General features: G+C 39.8%; 4 protein-coding genes across 4 annotated transcripts; 1 reads left to right on the top strand and 3 right to left on the bottom strand.

Annotated features, from left to right (window-relative positions):
* Positions 1 to 988: 988 nt before the first annotated feature.
* LOC148103261 (uncharacterized) lies at positions 989 to 2,452 on the top strand. Its single transcript, XM_087839095.1, has 2 exons — positions 989 to 1,591; positions 2,095 to 2,452. The coding sequence occupies exons 1-2, from the start codon at positions 1,109 to 1,111 to the stop codon at positions 2,419 to 2,421; spliced, it is 810 nt and encodes a 269-aa protein (XP_087695221.1). The 5' UTR covers positions 989 to 1,108; the 3' UTR covers positions 2,422 to 2,452.
* Positions 2,453 to 3,691: 1,239 nt separating this feature from the next.
* LOC148103260 (uncharacterized) lies at positions 3,692 to 6,450 on the bottom strand. The gene is made up of 2 exons (XM_087839094.1): positions 6,295 to 6,450; positions 3,692 to 5,617 (listed from the first exon to the last, which is right to left on the bottom strand). Exons 1-2 carry the CDS (start codon positions 6,448 to 6,450, stop codon positions 3,692 to 3,694), a joined length of 2,082 nt encoding a protein of 693 aa, XP_087695220.1.
* A 621-nt stretch (positions 6,451 to 7,071) lies between these two features.
* On the bottom strand, positions 7,072 to 16,372 carry LOC102781046 (C-type lectin domain family 10 member A-like). The gene is made up of 8 exons (XM_087831671.1): positions 16,223 to 16,372; positions 16,041 to 16,148; positions 10,601 to 10,690; positions 10,450 to 10,515; positions 10,266 to 10,358; positions 9,429 to 9,583; positions 9,106 to 9,215; positions 7,072 to 7,428 (listed from the first exon to the last, which is right to left on the bottom strand). Exons 1-8 carry the CDS (start codon positions 16,278 to 16,280, stop codon positions 7,272 to 7,274), a joined length of 837 nt encoding a protein of 278 aa, XP_087687797.1. The 5' UTR covers positions 16,281 to 16,372; the 3' UTR covers positions 7,072 to 7,271.
* A 276-nt stretch (positions 16,373 to 16,648) lies between these two features.
* LOC118455892 (C-type lectin domain family 10 member A-like) lies at positions 16,649 to 24,134 on the bottom strand. The gene is made up of 11 exons (XM_087831677.1): positions 24,093 to 24,134; positions 22,160 to 22,239; positions 21,983 to 22,090; positions 21,089 to 21,187; positions 20,581 to 20,679; positions 19,430 to 19,528; positions 18,814 to 18,879; positions 18,638 to 18,730; positions 18,400 to 18,554; positions 17,941 to 18,050; positions 16,649 to 17,625 (listed from the first exon to the last, which is right to left on the bottom strand). The coding sequence occupies exons 2-11, from the start codon at positions 22,221 to 22,223 to the stop codon at positions 17,469 to 17,471; spliced, it is 1,050 nt and encodes a 349-aa protein (XP_087687803.1). The 5' UTR covers positions 22,224 to 22,239; positions 24,093 to 24,134; the 3' UTR covers positions 16,649 to 17,468.
* Between the last annotated feature and the right edge of the window lie 1,289 nt (positions 24,135 to 25,423).

The raw sequence follows: 25,423 nt of genomic DNA, 5'->3' as shown, positions 1-25,423 counted from the left end.
TTCCCTATAATGTTAACTGTGTACCTCAGCTGTCAATGCCTACTTTAGACTAAAGTTTTATGGCCTTCTTTGGACTTTGCTACATGTTTATGTTTTCATATGTTACAGCCCTGACTTCATGTCTGGAGAGAAGTCTTGAAGTGAGGATGGCATTTTTTGTTTTATTTCTTTAGTGTAGGAGACTCCTCCAACATTAAAACATAGGTATGATGCTTCATATCTCAAGTCTGAATGTGCAGGCATAAATTTAAATGTCGCTCTGTGAAAAGCAAATTACTGCAAGTTCTCTTCTCCACATTTGCAACATAGATAATGATCCATTAACTCGAGGACTTTTTCAAGAATCCTGGGAGCTTTTTTTACGGAAGCGTAGAGCTGCCACCCAGGCAAAAGAAAAATACAAGTGTATCACGTTATAACGTGAAAAGTTTATTGTTCTAACAAGATACTTTTCACGTTTGTACAATATACTATCACGTTTGTACAATATACCTTTCACGTTTGTACAATATACCTTTCACGTTTGAACAACATAATATCACGTTATTACAATATACATAATTATCACGTTCGTACAATATAATTATCACGTTCGTACAATATAAATATTATATTGTACGAACGTGATAATTATATTGTTTGAACAATAAAGTTTTCACGTTATAACATATATTTTATTGTTCGAGCATGATATATTGCCGTAAAACTACGGAAGCGTAAAACATAGTGAAGTGGGTGACAGTGCAGATCAAAGTGCGAGAAAATGGCTCGTTTATTGGAATCAATTAAGTTCTATTTTATGCTTGGATTGAGGCATGGGGAGATTTTGCTGTTATTGAGCAGTTTGGACAGTATTGTGATAAGCATGCGGACACTTAGAAGAAACCTAAAACGCATGGGACTGTACAGGAGAAAGAATGAGTCCGATCCGATTAAGGTGGCACGATTTCTTATTGATCAACTGGAGGGACACGGGAGGCTCCATGGATACAAACTACACCACCTGAACTGCATTCAGGCAGGTTATGTTGTCACGCAGAGTACTGTGAGACATTTACTGAAATATCTTGACCCTTACGGTGTTGAGCAACGACGCAGAAATCGCCTAATGCGACGCACGTATGTAAATCCTGGACCAAATTTCATGTGGCATGTTGACTCCTATGACAAACTGAAGCCTTTTGAAATCTGTATAAATGGAGCTATTGATGGCTTTTCTAGAGTTATGATTTGGCTTCATGCCTATTCAACAAACAATGATCCCAAAGTCATTGCTGGATATTTCATAGCAGAAGTTGAAAAGAGGATGGGAACACCTGCTAGGATTCGCTCTGATTTGGGAACAGAAAATGTCATAATGGCCGAGATACAACGATTCTTGCGCTGGACTATGGATCCGAACGTCAGAAACTGTTTTATTACTGGATCCAGCAATCACAATCAGCGTATTGAAGGCTGGTGGGCCTTTCTGAGACGACATCATGCTCAGCACTGGATAAATCGTCTCCAGGAACTAAAAGACCATGACTGCTTTTCTGGATGTTTTTTGGACAAGCAGCTCATATTGTTTACGTGCCTGAACGTCATCGAGGTATGTAACCATGTTTATATTCTTTTAATGAGTCATTGTGTGTGTGTGTGTGTGTGTGTGTGTGTGTGTGTGTGTTAGAGAGAAAGAGAGACACGGAGAGAGAATAAAAAGTTTGCTTTAACACCCACCATGCACCGTCCCTATTATCACTGCGTTCAGGATATGAAAGAATGCATATTTCACTGGCCAGAAACATAAAATCACACTGTCTAAAACAATTCACGTTTAATAATTACTTTAAATTTTACACAGTATCACGTGTCTACTACTGTTATTCTTGTTGTTGTTGTTGTTGTTGTTGTTGTTGTCTTATTTTTTGATAAACTCTGTTTTTCTGACTGTCACTGTGTGGTGCTTTTGATTGATTGATCGTACTTTATTCATCCCGAGGGAAATTGGGTTAAGGCTGCCAGCCGTGCCAGCGCCGTTTTGGGTAACATGTTGAGCCAAGAGAAATGTGTTCTTTTACTGATATGAGATTTTTAATTTTTAATATTTAATAGGAGGAGCTGCAGCAAGTTGCACATATGTGGAACACCCACATAATACGCAGAAGCAGAAATGCAGTTGCTCCAAGTGGACGTCCGATTCTCATGTACACCATCCCTCATCTCTTTGGAGGACAGGATCATCTGAAAGAGGTTTCTCGGGAGGCAGTGGATGCTTGTAAGCAAGAATGTCAACAGAGAGGACCTTATACCTGTGATGAAACCGTTTTCAGCTTGTGTTGCCTCATAATGTCAGAGAACTTCTTACTTCCACCAAGCACAGCAGATGAATCCATTGAACTGTATCTCTTCCTGAGAACCTATATACTGAAGGACTTATAAACCTAAATATAATTGGGCTTTGGGAATTTTTATGCACATATTTTTTGGTACAATGTTTTATTTGTGCAATAAACAATAGAAAAGACAATCATTATTATTTTGTTTGGATTTTCGGTTGAAGATAGTAGCAAGCAAGCATGTCTAAATTTATTTAACCAAATCTGCGTACTCCAGTGAAGAATCAAAATTAAAGCAGGTCCTTGTATTTGTATTGCTTTTCTTTTTTTAAATATTTTGACTGAGGCATTTATGCAAAAAACAGGCGTTTGCTTCCCATCTAAAGAAAACATCTGACACCTGTTTATTAATTGAAATGAGAACATTGAAGTAAATGCTTGAATACGCAAAATGTTTTAAAAATAAATCAGTAGAAAGACTTGCATTGAATAATCTCAACCTTTTGGCATTTCCAATTATTTTTTAACTGAATTTCTATTATATCTGATTTCTGTTTTAAGACTGTCGAAAAAACATTTTTTAAACTGCTGATCCTATACATTCTCATTCATGAAATATTGTTTTCAATTTTACTGAACACACTGTGCAACTGCTATTCATCCACGAACAGTTTCTTGTAAACTGGTAAATGTAAAAATTCTGCATTATTTAATAATTAACAAACACTGTTAGATGTTAGCCTCCCTTTTATTTGTGTTCAAGGAGAAGAAAACACAGACTCTTGATAAACACTACAAAACTTAACTTATGTGCCAATTTTCTGTCTTTTATTCCAGTCAACTATTGCATCAAACACATTGCCTTCCAAAGTTATTCCCTTTAAATATGTTCTAAACAAATGACTGGTGGAAAGGTAAAAAAATATATATACTTGAAAATAATTAATATTAAGTCTTTTGAATTATTACTAAACAAAACATCCCCTCTAGCAGACATGTTGTATCCTACAAAACTGTACCACAGACCTGTGGAAAAGGACCTTGACACATGATAGATAGAACTAATAATAAGCATAGTTCACCTCTTGCTGCTAACCATATGAACTTATTAAACATAATTATTTAACATTTAAACTAGTAAAACTTTTAAGTATGAAATTTTAAACTGAAATTTACATTTTTCATGGTGGAAACAAATTGATGTTATCCACAATTTTTTGAAAATAAATTCAAATATCCCTGAAATTTAAGCTCTTTCTTTTTTTATACAATGATGTGTTCCCTGTTTGTGGGTTTAACAAACTTTAGAGCTTCATAGCCAGTCATTGTTAGTGCAAACCTTTCATTCTTGGTTTAAACATGATGGACTTTAATCAAGCTATGCTGAACTCATAAGAGCTTTTAGCAGCCAAAACATTGTCCAGTTCATTTCGTAGTTCTGGGTAGGACGTGTATGTCCATGGTAGTTCCAGAAGAGGGCCGCATGTGTGTGCCACAGGTCGTCGTGCCAGTCCATCCACAGGCGTGAACAGTACCTCAACCTTGTCAACACAGATGACATCTGACCCAGTAAGAAACCTGAACATCCTTCTGAGCCCTGTATTGTCAAGTCCTCTGATGTACTGGTGCAGAAATCTGAAGCTTTGCTTTTCTGCTTGAGTGGTGGGAGAGGCAGTAAGCAACTTCAAAAGCTTTCTCGTTGTTGGCTTTTTATCTTCATACATTTGTAGGACATCTTGTGGGCTTTGAAAAGCTTCTTTTAGGAAGTGGCTTGCAACTAAGGACATTTTCTCTGCGGCATATGCTGGTTTTTGGATTAATTGTTTGTGTGCGACTTTCAGAAGAAGGCCTTTTAAGTTCTCTTTGGTTGGAAGCACTGATACATCCAGGCGATCCATGAGATCCAGCACTTCATCCCTGTCTTCATCTGAAAGATCTTCTTTTAGTGCCCTTGTTATCAGATCTCTATCTGATTGACTTAGGTAAAAGAGAAGACTTTCAAACAGCAGATCATCTGATACTTGATTCTCACCGAAGATGAGTGCCACTGTGAAAACAGGAGCAAGGCGACAAGGGAAATATCCATGGTCTTGAAATCCCTTCAGTAAAATTCTACCCATGGATTTCCACTCTTCTTCCTGCCATTTAGGAGACAGTGATGGCACTCTGAACTCCTCTCCTTCAGCTGTGTTGTCCACAAACTCTGACCAAAATGCAGCATACACATCTCTTGATACACCATCTGCATCAGCTCCTCTTTCATCAATGTAGGTGTATTTTAGAGGGTGTATGAGGAGTGCTGGATCTTTGAACTGGCTGATCATCTCCTCCAGAATAGTAACCCTGTGAAGTTTGATGGTAACACAGACAACATCATATGATCCTGCAGAGCTTATTGCTTCATTGCTTATAGATGTATCTGGACTACTGACTGCTGTGTCTGTTGGAGGAAGTGTAATGGATGTGATGACCAGATCATCTTCCTCAAACTGCAGGAATGGTTCATCTATTACAGTGTCATCAAGTTGACAAGGCAGAGGCTCTCCAAGGTAGGGTCCAATCATTACCTCAGATGTGTCGAATAATACATCTTCATCAGCATTCCTAGATTCTGATGATGAGATCACAACAGTGTGAGAAGCTTCTTCATCTCCTTGATGTGAGTCAGTCAGTTGTGTAACATTGTTTACATGTGTTTTCCCTCTATCATAAACTTCTTCATCATCTTCATCATTGGAAAATCTTCTTGTGCACAAGTAAAATCTCAACATTCCCATTTTAAGTGCTGAGTAGAGTTCTCCAACTGTGACATTTTCATCAAATATGGCCTCTTCCTGATAGTCTAATATGTTATGACTGAACACCTCCCATCTTCCAAATTTGCTTTTTCCACTTGGAAAGAAAAGATCTTTAGCATACTGTAATATGTCAGCTTTTTTGGAGTCTTTGGGCACATCAAAGGTCCTTGTTCCTCCTCCTCTGCGCTTTCTCACTTGCTTACCTTCATGGATCCACCCTAACTCAATTTTTCGAGTCTTTTTCTCAGCCCATTTGTTGTTTTTTGCATATGTTCTTTTTCTCTTAGAAACAAATGCCTCCTCATGATCAGGTTTCTTCTCATTTTCATTGATTCCCATCTTTTCCTTCAATTTTTCAAGCAATGAGTTTTTTCTTGATTCCTTAGTACTTGCACCACTGTTTTCCAAGCAGAACCGCCTGGCAGCTATCCGATCACCATATGTTGGGATGTAACCAGACAGGGTCTTGTCATCCATGAAATCAATCACTGTGGCATCAATCTGTAATAACAGAGATATTTATTACTATACAGAAGTACAAGGTATACCTGCTGCCACACCACATGAGGTACCTCACTAAAAAAATGTATGTACATTTCACATGTGTTTTGATAATTGTCTGTTATTATTTTAGTGGCAGCCATCAATATTTAGCATTTATTCTTTTCATCTCTCTATGCCAGCAACATTAATGAGATTATCTAACATGTTATTAATAGAAATATTACAGTATATACAACGCCCACTTTTGAAAAAGTAAATTAGTATTCACGTATCTTTCAGTTGCACAGAGCACAAAGGGTTGAACTCACTGGTTTTTTAAATTGAAGCCAAATATCAATATAAACACAGTTTAATTCATTTGTTTTTAGATAAACAAGGAAACATAGTGCATCACATAATATAGCGATATATTTAAGAAACCTGGAATCTGCATATGGGTTAAGTAGTAACGTGGTCATACAACGACCCAGTTTTATACAGCGGGTTAATTTGTTCTACATTCTCCATTCCATATAGATCCACACCAATGCAGTTTACCTTTACGTCCTTACGCAGTCAAAGCGAGAGAAGCGAAAACCGCTGTGGTTGCTAACTTAGCAATATGTCATATTTTTAGACGCTGTAACTTCGTAAAAAGCGAGTTTTACAAATTTCCCCCTCACGAGAGCACTTACGCGTTCTTGTAGCATTCGTAAGAGACAGTCCTCAGGTACACCACGATTCCGAAGAAATCTCAGAAGTGGGCTATCAGTGTTTGTGTCCATGTTGAAAGCAGGGCATTCAAAGTTAAGTGCCAGTTCTGAAGAGCGTGAGCTCTCCACACCTACCATGGATTTGGGTTTCCGAACGCAACACGTTTTACGTTCTTACAATAAAAATGTTATTGTAATGGTATTTTTTATAACGTTTGTACAATATATGATCACGTTCGTACAATATAATTATCACGTTCGTACAATATAAATATCACGTTCGTACAATATAATTATCACGTTCGTACAATATAATTATCACGTTCGTACAATATAATTATCACGTTCGTACAATATAATATTTATATTGTACGAACGTGATAATTATGTATATTGTAATAACGTGATATTATGTTGTTCAAACGTGAAAGGTATATTGTACAAACGTGAAAAGTATCTTGTTAGAACAATAAACGTTTCACGTTATAACGTGATACACTTGTATTTTTCTTTTGCCTGGGTGGCAGCTCTACGCTTCCGTATTTTTTAATGCACTTCAAGTTCAAAACTTTTTTAAGGAACCTGATCATTTAATTAAGGAATTCTCAAAAGTGACTTGGCTTAAGAAACACTTGATCTGTGAAACCGTACCTTTTTTAGGACATTGAGAGTTTTCCTTTAGGGCTACTCTTTCAGGAATTCAAAGAACTATTTAAAGAACTTTTAATCTCTTGGTTTGTTCGGGATAATGAAGGAAGGTTTCAGGGAAATTGATGATGTGTTTTATTAGATTTTTGGACACCAGTGGAGTTCTGGAAAATTAGGTACATCAAGATTTTGATACAACATACAAACTGCAAAGCACTAATGAACTTTCCCTCAGCACAGCAGAAACAGATCATTCTGGTAGCTTGTAATCACACTATTCAATGGTGTCAGCACATAGCTCACATCTGAGTTTAGTTCTTAATGGTGTGCCTCTGACAGATGAAGCGCATTTTGCTGGAGCAGTGCAGATCGTTAAGACGTCCTTCAGAATGAAGATGAGCGCAGTCTTCATCCCCGGGACCGAGACCATGATGGGTCCAGGCGTCAGGCTGCCCAGGTTTCCACCTCCTACAAAAGAATGATACAAAGTGAGTCTTAAGGTGAGCTGCAACCACCATGACAGACAAGAGAAGCCAGCGTCAAAGCACGTGAAGTTGCAGTTCCTATAATGTCCAATTGAGGCTCGTTCCAGCAGTCACTCAGTTCCCACAAATTTTCAAGGTAAAACGTCCAACTTTACAGCCGCTATAAACATTTTTGCAGCTCATACAATGAACTATATGGGAAAATGCGCACAGAATTTCTCAAACACAAATGCAGTAATGCCAAATAACTATTTATAGTTATGTCTTGATGCATGCTCAATCATCCAGGTAAGGAAATCTCCAAAACTTGATTCTGTTCAACTGAAAACGTCCAGATGAACAGAATCACATTTTGGATATTTGTAGTTACAGTTATCGCCAAACACACATAAGCATGACCAGTATGATATAAATATAATAGTGGTGTACCCCTGAGATTATAATAATGTAGATGTGACATGAAGTGCCTGAGGACTGGGACTTCAGTTCAGCAACAAAATGAAGAGGCTGCTTTTTCCTGCCTGGAGGTCTGGACTATGAAGGTCCTGCAAAAAGACTTTCAGATGTCAGCAGCGAGTACAGCTGATGACGAAGTGGTAGTCCCGAAGATGCCGCTTAGATGTCTGATGATTTTCCATGATTATGGCTCTCTGGACACTTTTCCTTTTGTCCTTTGCGTATTATTTGTGACATACTCTTTTTAGGTGCCTTTAAAAAGACCATGTGAGGTCATGTGAACTCCTCATAAACATAAAGTAGGACACCCTCGCCACTTCATACCTTTTGATATTGGAAAAAAGGATGTCTTTGTTTTTCCAGAAGCTCATAATGATGGTGATGATGGGACTGAATATAACGTCTATTAAATCTATTCATTCTACAATTAGGATTCTCTAAAAATCATTGTCTCACAATGACTCTGGGTTAACTGTAAATAGAAAATGTTCCAGATGGTTTCCTGATAATATTGACTCATGATATTTTACTCATGATTAATTACCTAATAGTGTTTATAAATGAACAAGAATAAATATTAGAAATATGCTGAATTAGAAAAAAACCCCAAAAGACACATCTTTTTTAACAAAAGGTTCATCATACTTGGACTGTGGTGCCTTTAGCAAAAAAAAAAAAAAACCCCAAACAAACAAAAAATCAGCATCCTAAAGACCTCTCTTTGCTGTCTAGAAGTGAAGTGGTCGCAAAGAGGGCGCTGCTTTAGCAACCATTTTCACAGTAACTATCAGCCAGTAATAACTGCTCACCAACTACTCAGGGAATACCCATTTTCCCCTAGTAACCAACACCAGGCCTGTGTGACTGAGGTCATTCATGGCTGGTCTAAATATAGGGAATCTGTGTAGCAAGATTACCTTTGAATGGTTGATACACTGGTTATGTACTCTTATGTAGCACTATTGTCTTCCTTATGGCAGTGTTTCCCAACCACTGTGTCATGGCACACAGGTGTGCTGTGAGAAATGATCAGGTGTGCTAGGAAGGTTATCTTGTTCCACCTGATTGGTAGTCTAAGCGACCGGCATGAGTAATGGGCAGAACAATTACATTCTCTTCCTAATTGGCAGTACAAAAAACACAGCCCCTCATTTTCTTGCATGTATACCATCAGTTGTTTTGTTTTTTAAGTGTAACAGCTTACCTCCGGTTCATGATGTAGGGTGTCTGGTTGACCCACTCCCACTGCCCAGTCCTCTCATCAGTCAGACCCACCCAGTGGAAGGAGCCCACAGTACGCTGGGTCACAAAATCCTGTTAAAGGCAGACGGACAGAAAACTCTAATTTTCAGTTTCAATCAAGGATCAATACAGGCTCCTCCCCTTTTCAGTCACATACATGAGCTGTAGTTCGGCTTTTATTGATTAGCTCATCACAAAAGAGCTCCTACTGAGGTGACAGTGTGTTTAAGCTGCATCACAAAGTTGAGTGTCAGTGCAAACAGATGAGAGGGACAGCCAACTCACCCACTCCTCGTCAGTGAGAAGAATGACCAAGTGAGATTCGTGTCCATTACACCAGTCTCTGGCATCGTGCCACGATAATGGCGTGGTACTGAATAAGTAGCAGTTGGTGCCGAAAGAATCCCAATTCAGAGGACAACAGCCGTGTGATGTCGTGCCTGACAGACGGACAGACAGAAAGTGTCTGGTTTCCATGTTTTATAAGTCATTTCAAAAATACACTTTTAGATATTGGAGACCTTCTTTAAAAGGGGACAATCATAGGAGATATTAGACAGTCGTTGTGAGAACTCGTTTTAGAAAAACATATTTTTAGTGAAGAAATATGATGAGATTAACATCATCCTTTTCAAAAAAGATCAGTGGATGAAAGCACACAATCACATGGTTAAGAAATTCTAAAATAAAAGAAGGCCAAACAAATAATAACAAATAAATATAATAAACAAATGGAACAATTGGAGAGCTTAATACAAATCTTAAATTAGGAAATAACACAATTTAGTTACTAATTTCCTCATAAGACCTCGCTCCCCCCCAGAGAGACAAAACCTTTCTGCCTTAGCTTGTTACAGTTTATACAAAGAAACATGAAGTTTGGTTCTTAGCTTCAAGAACCTGTTTAAACCTTCCAGTAATGCCTGCAGGTGTTTGAAGTTGGTCTGAGCTCATCAGATGCCTCAGACTCAGAGATAAATGACTTGGGGGCCAATGAACCAAGGCACATTTATACACAGGCTTCTTCTTTAGTAACGGTAAAGCTGTTCTATAAGCTTAAAACTGTGAGGGCATCTTTGGTAAATGAAGCAGAGGGAACAGGGTTAGACGGGAGCTGTGTACCGTTGTTGACCAAGCGTTCTAAAGAACATTTGAGTTCAGCGACCGTCCTGCGGAGAGCGTCCAGGACTGAGAGCTGCCTCAGTGCCTCTGATACTGAGGAATTGCACACACAAAGCACAGGTATGTTAATAAAACTACTTGCTAGTGTTAATGTGTATGCAGTGTTGCTCTGCAGAGTTTCCACCTGATGCCAGCTGGTCCTTGTTGTTCTCCACAGCAAACTTCATTGACAAAACTTCTTTTGCTGTATCTGTGGTAGAAGAACGGGAAACTAAAGTGTGAAAAAGATGAAAAAGCCAGCAGTTGGTATCACAGTATGAGTACATCTGAGCTACCTTTGGTGAGCTGCTGTGTGTCCCTCAGTGACTCAGTCAGATTAGAAACACTTTTCTCCGAGGACCACAATCGGTTCCATGTCGACGTGTCTGCAAACACACAGACATAAAAAAAAATTATAAAATAATAATTATTTTCATCAAATCATTACCGAAAAGAAATACTTAATCGTTTTTCATAGGATCTTTGTCTATGTTCTCACCATTAAATAAAAGTACTTACTGTTGTTGTTCACCTTATTTTGTTATCTGATTATTTACATCTGCTTAACTGTTTATGGCGTAGCACACATTATGCACCATTACTTTCGTTATCTTTTGCCTCCACAGAGCCAGCCTTTTTGTAATCTTTTAAAAAGCTTAAACTAAAATTGACGGAGTCTTCATTGATCCCATGCAAACGTGCACCTATCTGGAACAACCCTGACATATTACAAAACAATAATATGATAAACTTTTCAGATTGGAGTGGTAAAGGAATCAAATATTTAGAACATATACTAGAAGGAACAGAATTTATTTCATTTGACAGACTAGTTACACAACATGGGATCAACAAGAAAAGATTTTTAGAATATCAACAAATTAAATCCATAGTAAAAATGAAATTTAAACCGGGTCAAGTTGAACTACAAACACCATCAAGTGTGGTTCAATTTCTTACTCTTAAAACCCCCAAATTACTATCCAAAATATACAGAATGCTTTCTAAAACAGAAAAATCAATATCACTTCCTATTGCAAAATGGGAAGCGGATTTATCAGTTAACTTAGACCAAAACTTCTGGTCTCAGATTTGCTTAAAAACCTTTCATCTAATTAGAAATCCCAGTCTTCAATTAATTCAATACAAAATACTACATAGAGTGCACTACACAGGTCATCGGATGTTCAAGATGGGCTTTAAGACTACCAGCAACTGCTCACACTGTCAAACCAAAACACCGGACAATTATATCCACGCTCTTTGGTTCTGTCCACCAGTTCTGAAGTTTTGGCGTGAGATATGTGAAGACTTATCAAAGTGTCTGAAATGTAACATTCCAACTTCCCCTTTAGTGTGTTTGTTGGGCAGCTTAGATAATGTCACTACAGAAAAGAATATAGCCCATATGGTTTTCACTGCCCTATGCATAGCCAAGAAAACAGTCCTCATGAACTGGAAAAATAAAAATAATCTTAATTCTAACCAATATAGAAATTATCTATTAGATTACATTAGTCTTGATACAGCCTCTGCCACCACATCAGATCAATTGCTCTGGGCTCCTTTGATTAGCTCCATCACCTAGTGGGGGTGGTGGGTCATAGTTTGGTCCCATCTTTGCTGTTGTGATTGGTGTGGGGGTAGGGACAGGCTTAGGGCGTCGGGGGGTTCCCCAGGAGCATCTTCCTTGGGGGGCTCAACCCGGGGTAGCGGTCATGGTAAATGGTAAATGGCCTGCATTTGTATAGCGCTTTTCTAGTCCTTAAGGACCCCAAAGCGCTTTACACTACATTCAGTCATTCACCCATTCAAACACACATTCACACACTGGCGATGGTAAGCTACATTGTAGCCACAGCTGCCCTGGGGCGCACTGACAGAGGCGAGGCTGCCGGACACAGGCGCCACCGGGCCCTCTGACCACCACCAGTAGGCAAACATGGGGTTAGTATCTTGCCCGAGGATATTTGTCATGCAGCCAGGAGGCAGCCTGGGATCGAACCACCGACCTTCTGATTAGTGGCTGACCTGCTCTGCCACCTGATGGCCTATTGGCTACAGCCACCCCATGGCCTATTAGGGGCTCTGTTGGCTCTTAGGTGACGATTTCCTCATGGCTGCGTGCAGCGGGGCTAGGGGAGGGTCTGTGCTGACGGACGTGGGTTACTGACCTGGTAGCCTGGCTGCCCCTGGGTGGGTCCGGGACGGGCGTGAGGTTCTGGGGGCGCTCCGTCTCTGGGCTGGGGCCCTGGCTGGGCCTCGGGGGCTTGGGTTTGGTTGGTATGTTGCTGGGGTTGCGGGCGGGTGGGTGTATGGGGGCCCGGCCCTGGTGCGGGGTGCCGCCAGTGCATCGAGCCACCTGGGGGGCTCTTCAACTGGTGGGGGAGGTTGTTACACCTTGCAGGAGCTCTCCTCTCTTCAGGAACTCACTGTGCAGGAGGGGGAGATACAGGAGAGGTGGAGGAAGATCTTAGCCTGGGCGTCTATTGTCTTGTGTAGTCTGGAAGATGAATGGATGACGGGGTGGGTGCAGCTTTCTCTGTGGTGGGGTCAGGTGGGCTGTCCCGGGCTCTGTGGGGCCGAGCGGCGCTGCTGTTCTGGGCTCTGGTCCGGATGGGCCTGGGCCCCCTTTCCCTGGTGGGTTGCAGAGTATGGGGGTGCCTACTGGGGTCAGCGGGGGAGCTGGCCCCAGGGAGGGGTCACTTGCCCCTCCCTTCCTTCCCTCCCCATCTCCAGCTGCCTCCCTCTTCCCGCTCCACCACAATCACCCACACATGCAGGGCCTTGGGGTAAAGGTGTGTCACCAGGGTGCAGGGGAGGCATCCCCCCTCTGTCCCCTTCTGGCTTCTTGTGCCTCAATTTTATCTCACCACTTAGACATTCGCATTACTCACACTCTCATAACACATATATATAAGATCTTGGGGGTGGGCACGCTACACGGACTCCAAAAGACCATCAGGGTGTACACCTCACCCCTGGCGTCGTTGCCCACCTCTCAATTTTAAATACAAGTAGACATCGAGGGCTATCAGGAGGGGCTATGCGCTTACCTGCTGCTCTCTGGCAGGTAGCTCCATGCCCTCCTGGGTTTTTAATGCACCTTAGAACACACATGCATCAACACTACATATGAGCAGGCGGAGGGAGGTTTTGGAGTCTTCTCACACCCCCGTTCTCTGAGACCTGCTGGAGCGGGGGGGCTAGGAGGAGGAGTTGGCCGTCCGACTGGGGTCTGGAGTGTGGGGCCTCCCTGCTGCTGCGGAGTCGGGGCGGTCTGCTTCTCCCCACCGCAGGAAAAAAAGGGTAACACCACCTGGGTCTGGGTGCAGTTTCCCCCTCCAGGGGCAAAGGTACCTAGACCTGGTTCTTAGAGTACGCTTGGGGAGTGTGATTGTGTGTACAGTGTCTCTCTATGTCTGTCTCCACGTTGGTTGAGTGTTGAGTAATTGCATATGAGAGCATGAGGGTGGGAATGGATGTTTGTATCTTTGTGTGCCTGTATGTCTGTGTCTATATGTCAGGTTGGGTATCAGACGCCACCTCTCTGGGGACATCTCAGGTATGGAGGCCTATCTCCCCCCACCACTTCCCCTGCCGGTGGCAGACGCCCTCAGACATCGGTGCGTTGGTGGTTCTTTGTGTCCGGGGGTGGGTGCCCAGGTACACACCGGCTCACTCCTTGGTGGCTGCTTATCGGGGCCTGGAGCCTGGGGCTCGCTCGGGCCACTTCGGGGGTGGGGTCCCCCACGGCCTCTCGGCCTGGGGCTCGGTCACGCTGGTGCAGCTGGCTGCCGGCAGAGCTCACGGGCACGTCACTGCAACCCCCCCTGGCTTCTGCTCCGTGGCTGCTGGGTGACCCCTCATCTGGGACTCTCCTCAGCTCTTTCTGGGATAGTGGTGCAGCTGCCCCTCTGTTGGTCTTCCTTGGTCTCTTGTGTTCTGGGGGCCTCTGGATGTCTGGAGTCTTGATCTCCTCCATACCTGCTTCATGCCCTGGAGGATGGGGCAGTGGCCCCTCCACACCCTCTAGCAGATCATTACATGAAGGAACCTTTTAAAAACAAGCGCGTCCATGCTCACAGGTGTACACACGGGTGCTCACACACACAAACTACACCCTTTTTGGCTCCTACCTCAAAGCACACTGTGCGCTGTCGATCTTACGTGCTGCACAATAATGTTTAATATTTAGTATTTACTGTTATATTCACATATATCATCGTGATGTTGTTTATTGTATTGCTCTCATTTTCTTCTGCTTGTTGTGTTTTTTCTTTCTCAACAGGTGATCCAGGTGATTGATATATGTATTTTTTTTTGCCTGCTTATTTAGTTGTTTTTGGGTTTCTTTGCCCTTTATCCCCATCCCTCTTCTCCGCTGTTTTTTCCCCCTCTTCCTTTCTCCCTTTTCTTTTCCTCATTCAAGTCTGTCCTGTATCTAGCAAGTGAAAATAAAATAAATAAATAAAATAAAATAAACAATAAAAGGTGAATCAAATAGACCATTACGGCAAGGCTATGATGGTCAATTTGGTAAAGTAAATCCGTTGGGTATCTTTCCTCGCCTTTAGACAATAATTCTGATTACAAAAGAACCAAACGGGACAGGCAAAAAAATAAAAAAATAAAAAAACAACTCTGAAAAAAAAAAAAAAAGCTTGAACTGTTGTTCTCCATGCTTTCTGAAGTTTTTTTAAAGGTTATTGTTTTGTTGATATGGCACGGTAACTGTATCTTCAATAACAAATGTTTTGTTTTCTTCTACACATCTTACGGGTCAGCTGTTCCACACAGATTTCAGGTTTATGTAATGCAGTAGTTTATAATTACACAGCTGGATCTCTATTCTGACCTCAATGGGCTGACTGTACCCCAGTTTGGGAGCTCTCTCAGCAAAAGGCCCAGTAAGACCTTGGGATAATCAGCACTGCTCCATTCACTGTTCTAAGTAAACACATAGACACATGGATTAATATGAGTCTATCTTGAGCAAGGTCATTGAATGCTTTAAAATCAGTTAGCAATATTTCAACATCAGAATTTGGCAGTACAAGAAAAATGTTTTTATATTTGTTGGTGCCAGTTAAAATCTGTGCAGTGGTGTTCTTATCAACTGGACCTCCAGCTGAGTCATAAAGCACTTTACAATCAAGATGAACAACTGAAGTATGCATGACCTTATATAAATCGTTATCAATAAAGACTAAATCAAGGAAATGTGAGTGAAACATTAGATTGCTATCTGTCTTCTGGATTAGCACAGCATCTTAGCCTAACAGACTCCTAATTTTGTATGGATTTAAACAGCAGAGGCGACAACAGTCAGAAGGAAACTGTCAAGTATCTGAGAACAAAGTTCCTGAGAGAAAGTTTCCAGTCATTAGGATGGAAAATGACGACTGTGTTGATAAAAACACACCTCTTTTGGTTGATAGAGGTAGACAGTAGACAGAAAAGAGTTTCAAGAAAGAAACAAGAACATGCTGGGTCAGTTACTGCCCACAAACTAATGTATGTTTTACACCTTCAGAGCAACAAGTTGAGCATCATTTGATTATATTATACTGAAGTGAAGCCAGACACCTCTAAAGTCAATATCTCCTAAAGTGGACAGCTGTTTATCCAAAAGGATAACGCAGGCCACACAGGAAAATCTATACACTTGTGTTTTAGGTGTCTATTTTGATGAATAGTGACCTTAAGGCCCAGTTGTGTCCTGAGTGTACTCACTGCTGGCTCCCAGAGCTATGATCAGAATGACGAGGAGTGTAGCCGTCAGAGCAGGAAAGAGCCATCGTCTGTACCTGGAGAACCTAGAGAAATCGACAGTACGAGGCTCTGCGGACAGACAAATAGGACATGAGTTTTTCATTTTACAGAACACACAGACAGGTGGACACACAGACAGGCACCTTTGTTCCAGAAATTGCTCATTTCTTCGTCCACATTGTCATGGTATTCAGTCGTCATGGCGATTCTGGTCTCTGGGTCTGTCTCTGCGTGAAATGGCGTGCGTCTGACTTCGTCTTCGTCCAGTCCCCAATGAACAAACAGGCGAACTGTCCAAACACAGCCTCAGGTCATTGGCCACGAGCTGCACTTTGCACTGGAAAACACCACCTGTGTGTGTGTGTGTTAGCTGATTACTACATTGAGATAATCTACATCAACAACTACAAAGAACTAAACTTTCATGGAAAAAAGGACAAACATCTGAAAATACCTGAGTCTGGAGCTGCAAACAGACTAAAAGGAAAAGTGACGGACAAACAGATAATCATTAAAATGTTTTTGAGTAGCAGTGGCAATAAAGGTAAAGAAGCAGTGACAGACACAGATTTGTTTTCAATTATTTTAATGTATGTCATAATGTCTGACTACAACATGTCAGTCAGCGGTTAGAGATCTTGCACTTTCCTCCCTGACACTTTTCAATCAACTGCTGCATCTGTTGTCCATCCTACTGGAAAAATATAAACAAATGAGGTGTGATTTACAAAATAACATGATCGCAAGGTTCAATGAATGTCATTTACGTTTTAGAGAAACAATATAAAAGATCAATAGGAGGATTTATTGAATGCCTACATGGAACAAAGTACATCTGACATCTCATATAAGTTTACAGTGAAAGTGAATGCACAGCTACATGTCTACTAAAGAACATTTGGGATGTTTCATTATGTACATTATATGCATATTGTCAGCATGAGCAAGAGTCTGATCTTCATTTATTTAGATTTTCAGTGTATTAGCATTATTTTGAAGCTTAAAGCAAATAAACTAAATTCTGGCTACAACTCCAATGTTTAGAGTTCCCCTCTGACAATAATGTGGAACGTTATCATATTCTGGAAATTTGAGGAAATGTTCTAAGACTGGACCTCTTAAATTTTAAAAATTTATTTTTTATTTTAAATAACATTTTTAAGGAGAGATGTAAAGATGGTCTGAAGTGTGTTTGTATAGGATACGTGGACTGTTTCTAAATAGGCTATGTTGCATTTATTAATTCTGGAATATTTTGAAAGAACTCTACATGAAAGAGGAAGTCCACAGAGTGGAATTTCCTGATTGTATTAGAAGTTCTCATTGTTTTTCTATCCAGTGCTTGTTCCTTTTATTCTGAAGTGGGTGGCGTCAGGCCTGCAGGTGTGTTCAGACTCTCAGGTTGTCTTTCTGACAGATGAAGCGTTCTCTGATGGAGCAGTGCTGGTCGTTCAGGCGTCCATCATTGTGTAGGTGAGCACAGTCTTCATTCCCAGGTCCTAGACCATGATGGGCCCAGTTGTCGGGCTGCCCAGGTTTCCACCGCCTTGAAACACACACACACACACACACACACACACACACACATTATGTGTAATTCCTGTGGAGCACTGACTGATAATAATTCCTCTTTATGCTGAAAGCTCCCTGCTCCCATGACACTCACGATCTCTGATCTACTGGTTACCGTTTCTGGACAAACATTTTACAGTTTGATTTAGGATATGAAACTTCTTGGTTATATTTAGGCATTTAAAGCTTTAATATTAGGTTTAGGTAATATAACAAATCTTGATAAAAACCAAAACATTTTGAAACTAGTGCGTGTTTTGCTTTGAGACAAGAGTGGACTGAGACAGACCTGGGCTCCACAGTGTACAGTGTCTGATCCACCCACTCCCAACTCCCAGTTCTCCAGTCAGACAAACCGACCCAGAAATACTGAGGGGTTGTTTGATTGATCACAAAGTCCTAAACAAAAAGAAAGAATGCTGTTGAAGAAAATCACTCAGGATAATTTATAGCTTGGTCAGCAGGTCTCATCCTCTGGGTAGCATGAGTGTGTGTAAAGCAAAGGGTGTATAGTAAATAAAGTTTGTAGTTCTTAACTTTTGCTTTGGGGCAACTGTTGAGTAGATTTTTAGTAAAGCAATAAAGAAACGTGTGATAGTATTTTACCAGAAGGTTAAATATGTGAGTCCCCTTCATCTTTTTCTGCTGAATATGCTTCTTTAATCAGAGGTGAACCATCTTCACCAACCTAAACAGAAGTCCGCATTTCTTTAACTCAGGCACTTAAAACTACCACGAACTGTCTTACCCACTGCTTGTCAGTGTGGAGAATGATCAAATGGGCTTGCTGTGTTTCACACCAGTCTCTGGACTCGTTCCAGGACTGAGACTCACTGCTGAAGAAGTAACAGCTGGACTCAAACCCAGTCCAACCCACAGGACAACAGTCTCCTGCATCTGAACCTGATTGGTACAGACAGATAAACAGATGTGGGCAGTGTGCAGATGTGCATTTTCCTGATATGGCCAAATATGAGTGAACGTACTGTTGTTGAGGATGAGGTTGATGGTACATTTGATGGCAGCGACACTCTTACTGAGAGAGTCGATGACCGACAACTTCTTCAGGGTCTTGGTCACTGAACACACACACAGGACAAACACCAGTTAGTGACGTATGAAGTTATCACCAGCAGAAGAAAGTGCAGTAATGCAGACAGACCTGAGGTCAGCTGATCCTTGTTGTTTTCAACAGCAAGCTTTAGCTGATGAAGGTCATTAGCCATTTCTGTAAACAAAAGCATTTAGCATGTTAGCACTTTAGCAGCATGGATACTGGAATGAAACTTGAAATTGCTACGTGTAAAATGATGCAAATTAACTGGAGCCACAAAATAATTGAAGAGCCAAGTTCTATAACTTCATGTCCAAACACCAACATGGTATGTTTTTATGTACCAAAAGGTTGTACAGTAGAAGTTATTATAAATGTTTTATAACACAGTAAGTCAATATATTCTTTATTTAACTAGGTGAGTTATTAAGAGCACATTAATCATATTGATAAATCCTCATTGGTAAAAATAAATAAATAAACAAAAATAACAGGCCCAGAGTGGTGAAAGTTCTTCTTTAAAATAATGACAAAAAGTAGCTTAAACTTATGATGGAGGAATTGCACAACTTAGTCTTTTACATAATTTGAGGCATCTGTCCTCTGAAAACTATTGTCCAATTACTCACCATTGAATTTTGTTTTTTTCCTTTGTTTTCTTTTCCCTTTTTTCCACAGCAAATGAAGGAATACTAATGTGAAGTTTAACTAATAGGTGTGTTACCTTCAGTATGCCGCAGTGAGTCACTCAGTAATTGGGTGGCGTCAGTCAGGCTGGAAACTCTCTGCTCCACAGATAATAGACGATTAGATGTGTCTGTGTCTGAACAAGCAGAAAGTAGAAAATGCATTTTAAAAAAACCCATTAAGTTTAACCTCACAGAAATGGTCTGTGAACCAGTTTGTGTAATTCTGGTTTAAGTTATATTCTTTGGTTTATTGTTTTTCATGTTTTTGGCTCTCCTTTGCTTTTAGGTCCTAGTTTCTAGTTGCCTTCCCCGTGTTCCACGTTTAGTTACTTTGTCTCCGTGTTTCATGTTCCCTCTGTTCCGCTGGTCAGTCATGTCTCCATGTCACAGTGTTAAGTTTGTGTCTTTGTGAAGGTCTCATGTTTCCTGTTTTATTTTGAAAAATTCAGTTTATTCAGTTTTGCTTCCTCCCCATCTCATTATCTCAGATTAGTCCCAGCTGTGTTTCCCTCCTGTTTCGTGTTCCCTTGTTTGTCCCTTGTGTATTTAAGCCTTGTGTTTCCCTCTGGCCGTTGTTGTGTCCTACCACCCAAAGTGCTGCAACTTTCTCAATCTGGTTTCTATCATTCATAGTTCTGTGCTCCTCATTTCCTACTGTTACTAGTTTCTCAGTTATTAGCTCTCAGTTTTCATGTTCAAGTTATTTTATGGAGGATTTTTCCAAGTGGATAAAGCTGCTGCTTTAAGTTTACATTCAGTGTACGAGTCCTGCAATTGGGTCCTTCATCCTTCCTGCCACACAGCCACACATGAATCTTTCAAAATGGAAAATTTTATTGAACATTATGAGTTTTAATTTATATCATTTATATCAATTTTGCTACTTCTGACATTTTTTTTGTTAAATTTGTGGCTCACTGTAGCACTGTGTGTGTGTGTGTGTGTGTCTGTCTTTGTGACTGAATGAACAGACAACAGAAAGTACAGTTAAATGTAACATAGTCTGTAGCACAAGTTGAGATAAGCTAAGATATACGTATCTGAAAAGTAAATTATTGTTACTGAAGACAAAATATTATGTTCTGTTTGACTGAAATGTGTTAAAAAACAAAACACACATTTATTATTGTTATGTTTTCATGTGTAGTCAAATTTGCTCTCATCATACATACATACATGTTGTTACCTTGAACATGCTTCAGTGAGTCATTCAGTAATTGGATGACATCAATCAGGTTGGAAACTCTCTGTTCCACAAACGATAGACGATTTGACGTGTTTACGTCTGAACAAAAACAAACAAACACAAAAACAACATTGTGTTCAACCCTGCAAAGTCTGAACCGTGAAATAAAAACTGACAGAAAATGCTTTTAAAAGTGGAACATTCTGAAAAATCCATACCTCTGTATCAATATGATAGAGGGGCATGAAAGGGTTAAAACATTTACTACCATCAAATGATGTCTTTTGTATTTACTGCTATGAAGTGAACCCTGGGCCTCACAGCAGAAAACTATTGCCAACATTTAACATAAAATAAATATTTGTGTGGGCTCTGTGCTCAGAATCACTAGGGCTGCAGCCATCAGAGCAGGAGGGTAACCTACTTTTAATATTTTATTAAAAATATATAAAATTATATTATTTTATTTTTATATTTAATATTTTATCATAGCTAATAGGTGTGTTACCTTGAACCTGAGGCACTGAGGAATGCAGCGACTGGAAGACGTCCTTCTGGTTGGAAAGTCTCTGCTCCAAAGACCACAGGTGATTTGACACCTTTATGTCTGAACAAGCAGACAACAAAAACACAAAGAAATTTTAAGAGTGTGTATAACATAACATGTTAACATAACACATAACACACAACATAACACAACATAACATAACACAACATAACATGTACTCACGCAAAATGCTGGAAAATTTTGTTACTGAAAACAAAATTTTAACATTAAGGGAAAAAATCTCAAAGTGCTAAAAAGGTAATGGGCTTTTTAAATTTTGCTCTATGAAGAAAAGTTATAAATATAAATGTCAAGCAAAATTTAAATGCACACCAATAATATACAAAAAATAATAAATAAATAAAATAAAATAAAGTAAATGTGTTCAATATAACACAACACAATAAAGTGGAATGAAAATAAATGACAATATAACTGATAATTGCAGCCCTAAACTGCAAACGCGGAAAAAAGTTTTAACGATCATCACTTATTGGCTGTCACGTTGGACCAAAATTTTCTTCGAGTCTTCTACAAGATAAAGTCTGAGAGTTAGCTTTAGCTAAGTTTTAATGTGACTACATTTCTGTTAGCTTTATGTGCAGTCACAGTGGTCTGTTTTTTCTTTTCTAGCAGCTATAAACCAAACGTATGGTATTATATTATACTATACTATTTGCACCAGCATGCTGAAGTGCGCTTCAGAGGTCCAGTGTTTGCTGTCATTAGGCATCAAAGCCACAAACCACATGATACATGACTGTTTGTGAAACTCACAAAAATTGGGCCTTACTAGTGACCCAAAAGCAGTAGTCCCCACATATGACATTAACAAGAATACATGTGCATACTTACTGCTAGCTCCCAGGATTATGATCACAGTCAACAGGATCACGGCTGTCACACCAGGAAATAACCAGCGTCTGAATCTAGAGACAGCCAACCCGGGGGTGGGTGGAGTCTCTGACAGACAAATATAATTTCAAAAAAAGTCAAAACAAACACATTACCAACTCAGACACAAGCAGTTACCACTGATCCAGAGTGCACTACCATCCTGGTCCTTCACATAATGGTATTGGTCCATTGTTGTCATCTGCTTGCTGTTTTTACTGGATAATAAAACCATGATAACACTGAGTAAGTAACCAACAACTTCCACATTCAGCTGATTTTTATCAGCAACATGCTCAGTCTTAATTATGATAATATGAAAATATAATCTAAAAAAGGAAAAAAAACACGAGTCAGGGTTGAATCCACTTTGAGGGTGTGGAAGATAAAAGTCAGGATGACTTCTTTAAATATGCTATGAAGTTATCTGTTGCATCAACTACATTACAATCTGTATTATATACATTTGTTATTACGACTATGATACTGCTTCCAAGAAGAGTCAGCTATAGAACAAAACAGATTGAGGCTTTAGAAGAATAGAGTGGGTGTGAACTTGCTTTGGCTGCAGTTTAAGTATCTTGGTGCATGCTCAATCATCCAGTTTAAGTTAATCTCCAAAGGTTGATTCTGTTCATCTGGACGTAGCGGAGTGGGAGAAATGTTTTCATCCAAGTGACTTTTTCTGTCTCAGCTGATTGCAGGTTTCCCCAACCTTTCACCCAGTTTCTCTAGAAGATCTATCAGAAATACTGACCCAAATGAAACCCTCAGTGAGTCCAGTTGATGTCCTACCTACTTCATTGGAGATGCTTAAAGATGCTTGTCCATACCCTCATCTCCTCTCATACTGTAACGCAGTCTTTTCTTGTCTGTCTAAGGCAGGGGTGGGCAATCTCAGTCCACGAGGGCCCGTGTCCCTGCAGGTTTTAGATCTCACCTTGGGTCAACACACCTGAATCACATGATTAGATCGTTACCAGGCCTCTGGAGAACTTCAGGACATGTTGAGGGGCTAATTTAGCCATTTAAATCAGCTGTGTTGGTTCGAGGACATATCTAAAACCTACAGGGACACCGGCCCTCGTGGACTGAGATTGCTCACCCCTGATCTAAGGCTTTCCTAAATCAGTCAGTCATAAATTCTCCCATATAAACCCTGTGTTAAAATCCTTGCACTGGCTTCCGGTTGAGTTTAGATATCAGTTTAAAATCCTCACTCTTACATTCATGTCCCTACAAGGTGAGGCCCCCACTTATATCACAGAGCTTCTCCAACCCTACTGTCCAAACCGAATCCTTAGATCCACTGATAGGGGTCTTCCAACCATTCCATGGACCCGTTTGAAAACCAAGAGGGATCGCGATTTTAAAACCTTGGCTCCAATATTGTGGAACAGTTTACCTCCCCCGCTACGCACCATCAACTCTGTAGCTTCTTTTAAAAGACAGCTAAAAACACATCTGTTTAGACAGGCAGTTAGGTAATACAGGTGTAGTATACTGTTTTATTGGCTATGCTATTATACCCTCTTTATAGTGTTTTATTGTTTCATTTGATATGCTTTTATTACCATGTGAAGCACTTTGAAATAACTTCCTGTTTTAAAAAGTGCTATGTAAATACATTTTACTTACTTACTTATAGACATTTGCATAATGACTAAAACCAGCACCACTGAAGGAACAATGGGCTGGGAGGTCAGTCCTTAATCTTAATTATGCAAATTCTCATGACCATTGATCAACAACCACTGATCAGTCACTTGGATGAGTGACAAAACGTTTCTCCCACTGAAAACGTTACATCCAGATGAACAGAATCAACTTCTGGAGAGAATTTAAATGTGTTTTGCAGCCTTGAAAATTTTACAAATTTTATCTCATAATTATGTAGTTAAGAAGAAGCAAAATTGCATGGAAAAAGACAAAAAAAACTAAAAAGAATAAAATTTTAACACAATGTGTGTTAAAAATATTAATATTTTCTGTCCTTTACTTTAAGGATAGAAAATAGTCATACTGTGAGGGTAAAATTTGGACATTATAAGAAATAAAAGGGGTTTCTCACCTCTTTTTCTGTAGATTGACCAGAGAAGAATATGCCGTCTGTTTCCCCTGATGGTAAAATATATATGGTCTCCTCTGTCCCACCCATGAAATACAGAACTGAGTTTGAATGCCCAGTTATCTTTTTTTTTAAGTGAATCTGGCTCCGTGCCACCAATAACATCAGCTCTCTGCTGCACATGCTATTTTTTCTGAGTCCTGTGAATCAACTTGTAAGACATTTTTGGGAGTTTCCAGAAAGGGAATTTATTGTCAGTTTTACTTCCCTAAATAAACCAGAACACTAAAGTTCACAAACACTGCTCTACCTTTCACACAAAAGATTCACAGAGCTTGACCTAATGCTGGCTTTCAGGAGCATCATTGAGCACAAAGTATGAAGGGGTCGGTTACTTTTATCAGACATTTTTGACCAAATAAATCTGTATGGAGTCACAAAATCATATAGTGAGCTTTAAACTGAAGGTAACACGGCCCACAGTGTGAAATATAAGTAAACGAAAAAACAACAGCTTGTTAACATCACTGTGAGATTTGTATCTCACAAACCAGCATCTGTATAGCTGTACACAATTACAGTTTTTTAGTATATTTATGATCATTTTAAGTGAATCTGGCTCCATGCTGTCATGAATATCAGCTCTCTGTTGCACATGCTGTTCATTCTGAGTCCTCTGAATCAGCTATAAAATGAAGCAAAACCTGGGGAGGTTTTGCTTCCCTAAAAAAAACAGAACACTAAAGTTCACAAACACCCCTAAACCTTTCACAAAAAAAAAACTAAAATAATTAATATCTTTTACTGTATTTATGATCGTAATAATGATTATAAACACTCTAACTTTGCATGTTCAATACAGTGATACCAGGTTTTGTTGCATTTATGAAATCATAAGATGAAAACTGACAATTGTAGAGCAGATCGTCTTTTTTTTTTTTCGGAGAAAAAAGAGAAAAAAAAAAAAAAGATCGGAGGGTTATGAAAGTTTGTGTTTGGAGGCAGCCGTATCTGCTCATACACAGATTAATTTATAGTGTTGGCAGTCTTGATTAATGACGCTAACATGCTTGAGTAACTTTTACTTTTGCAATGTAAGTTTAAACTGCAGAGAAAAGTTCAGTTTTTAAACTTAAAAAGTCACAAAAACCTTTAAGCTTTCCTTCAGATTTGGTTGCTTTTTTAAATATGCAGTTCTTATGTCCCTGCGACCATTAACGATGAAGCAGTCCATTGAAGCAGTTTCTTATTCAATGTCTGCATATATAAAACAAAAATATATTTTTTTCAAAAGTCAAAAAGTCAAACAAAAGTGTTGCTCATAGATAATCCAT

Source organism: Neolamprologus brichardi, chromosome 3 (genome assembly GCF_056152115.1).
Source record: "Neolamprologus brichardi isolate AB-2024 chromosome 3, ASM5615211v1, whole genome shotgun sequence".
Lineage (NCBI taxonomy): Eukaryota > Metazoa > Chordata > Actinopteri > Cichliformes > Cichlidae > Neolamprologus > Neolamprologus brichardi.
The sequence above is the reverse complement of the archived record's forward strand: the minus strand, read 5'-3'. Positions and strand labels throughout refer to the sequence as shown.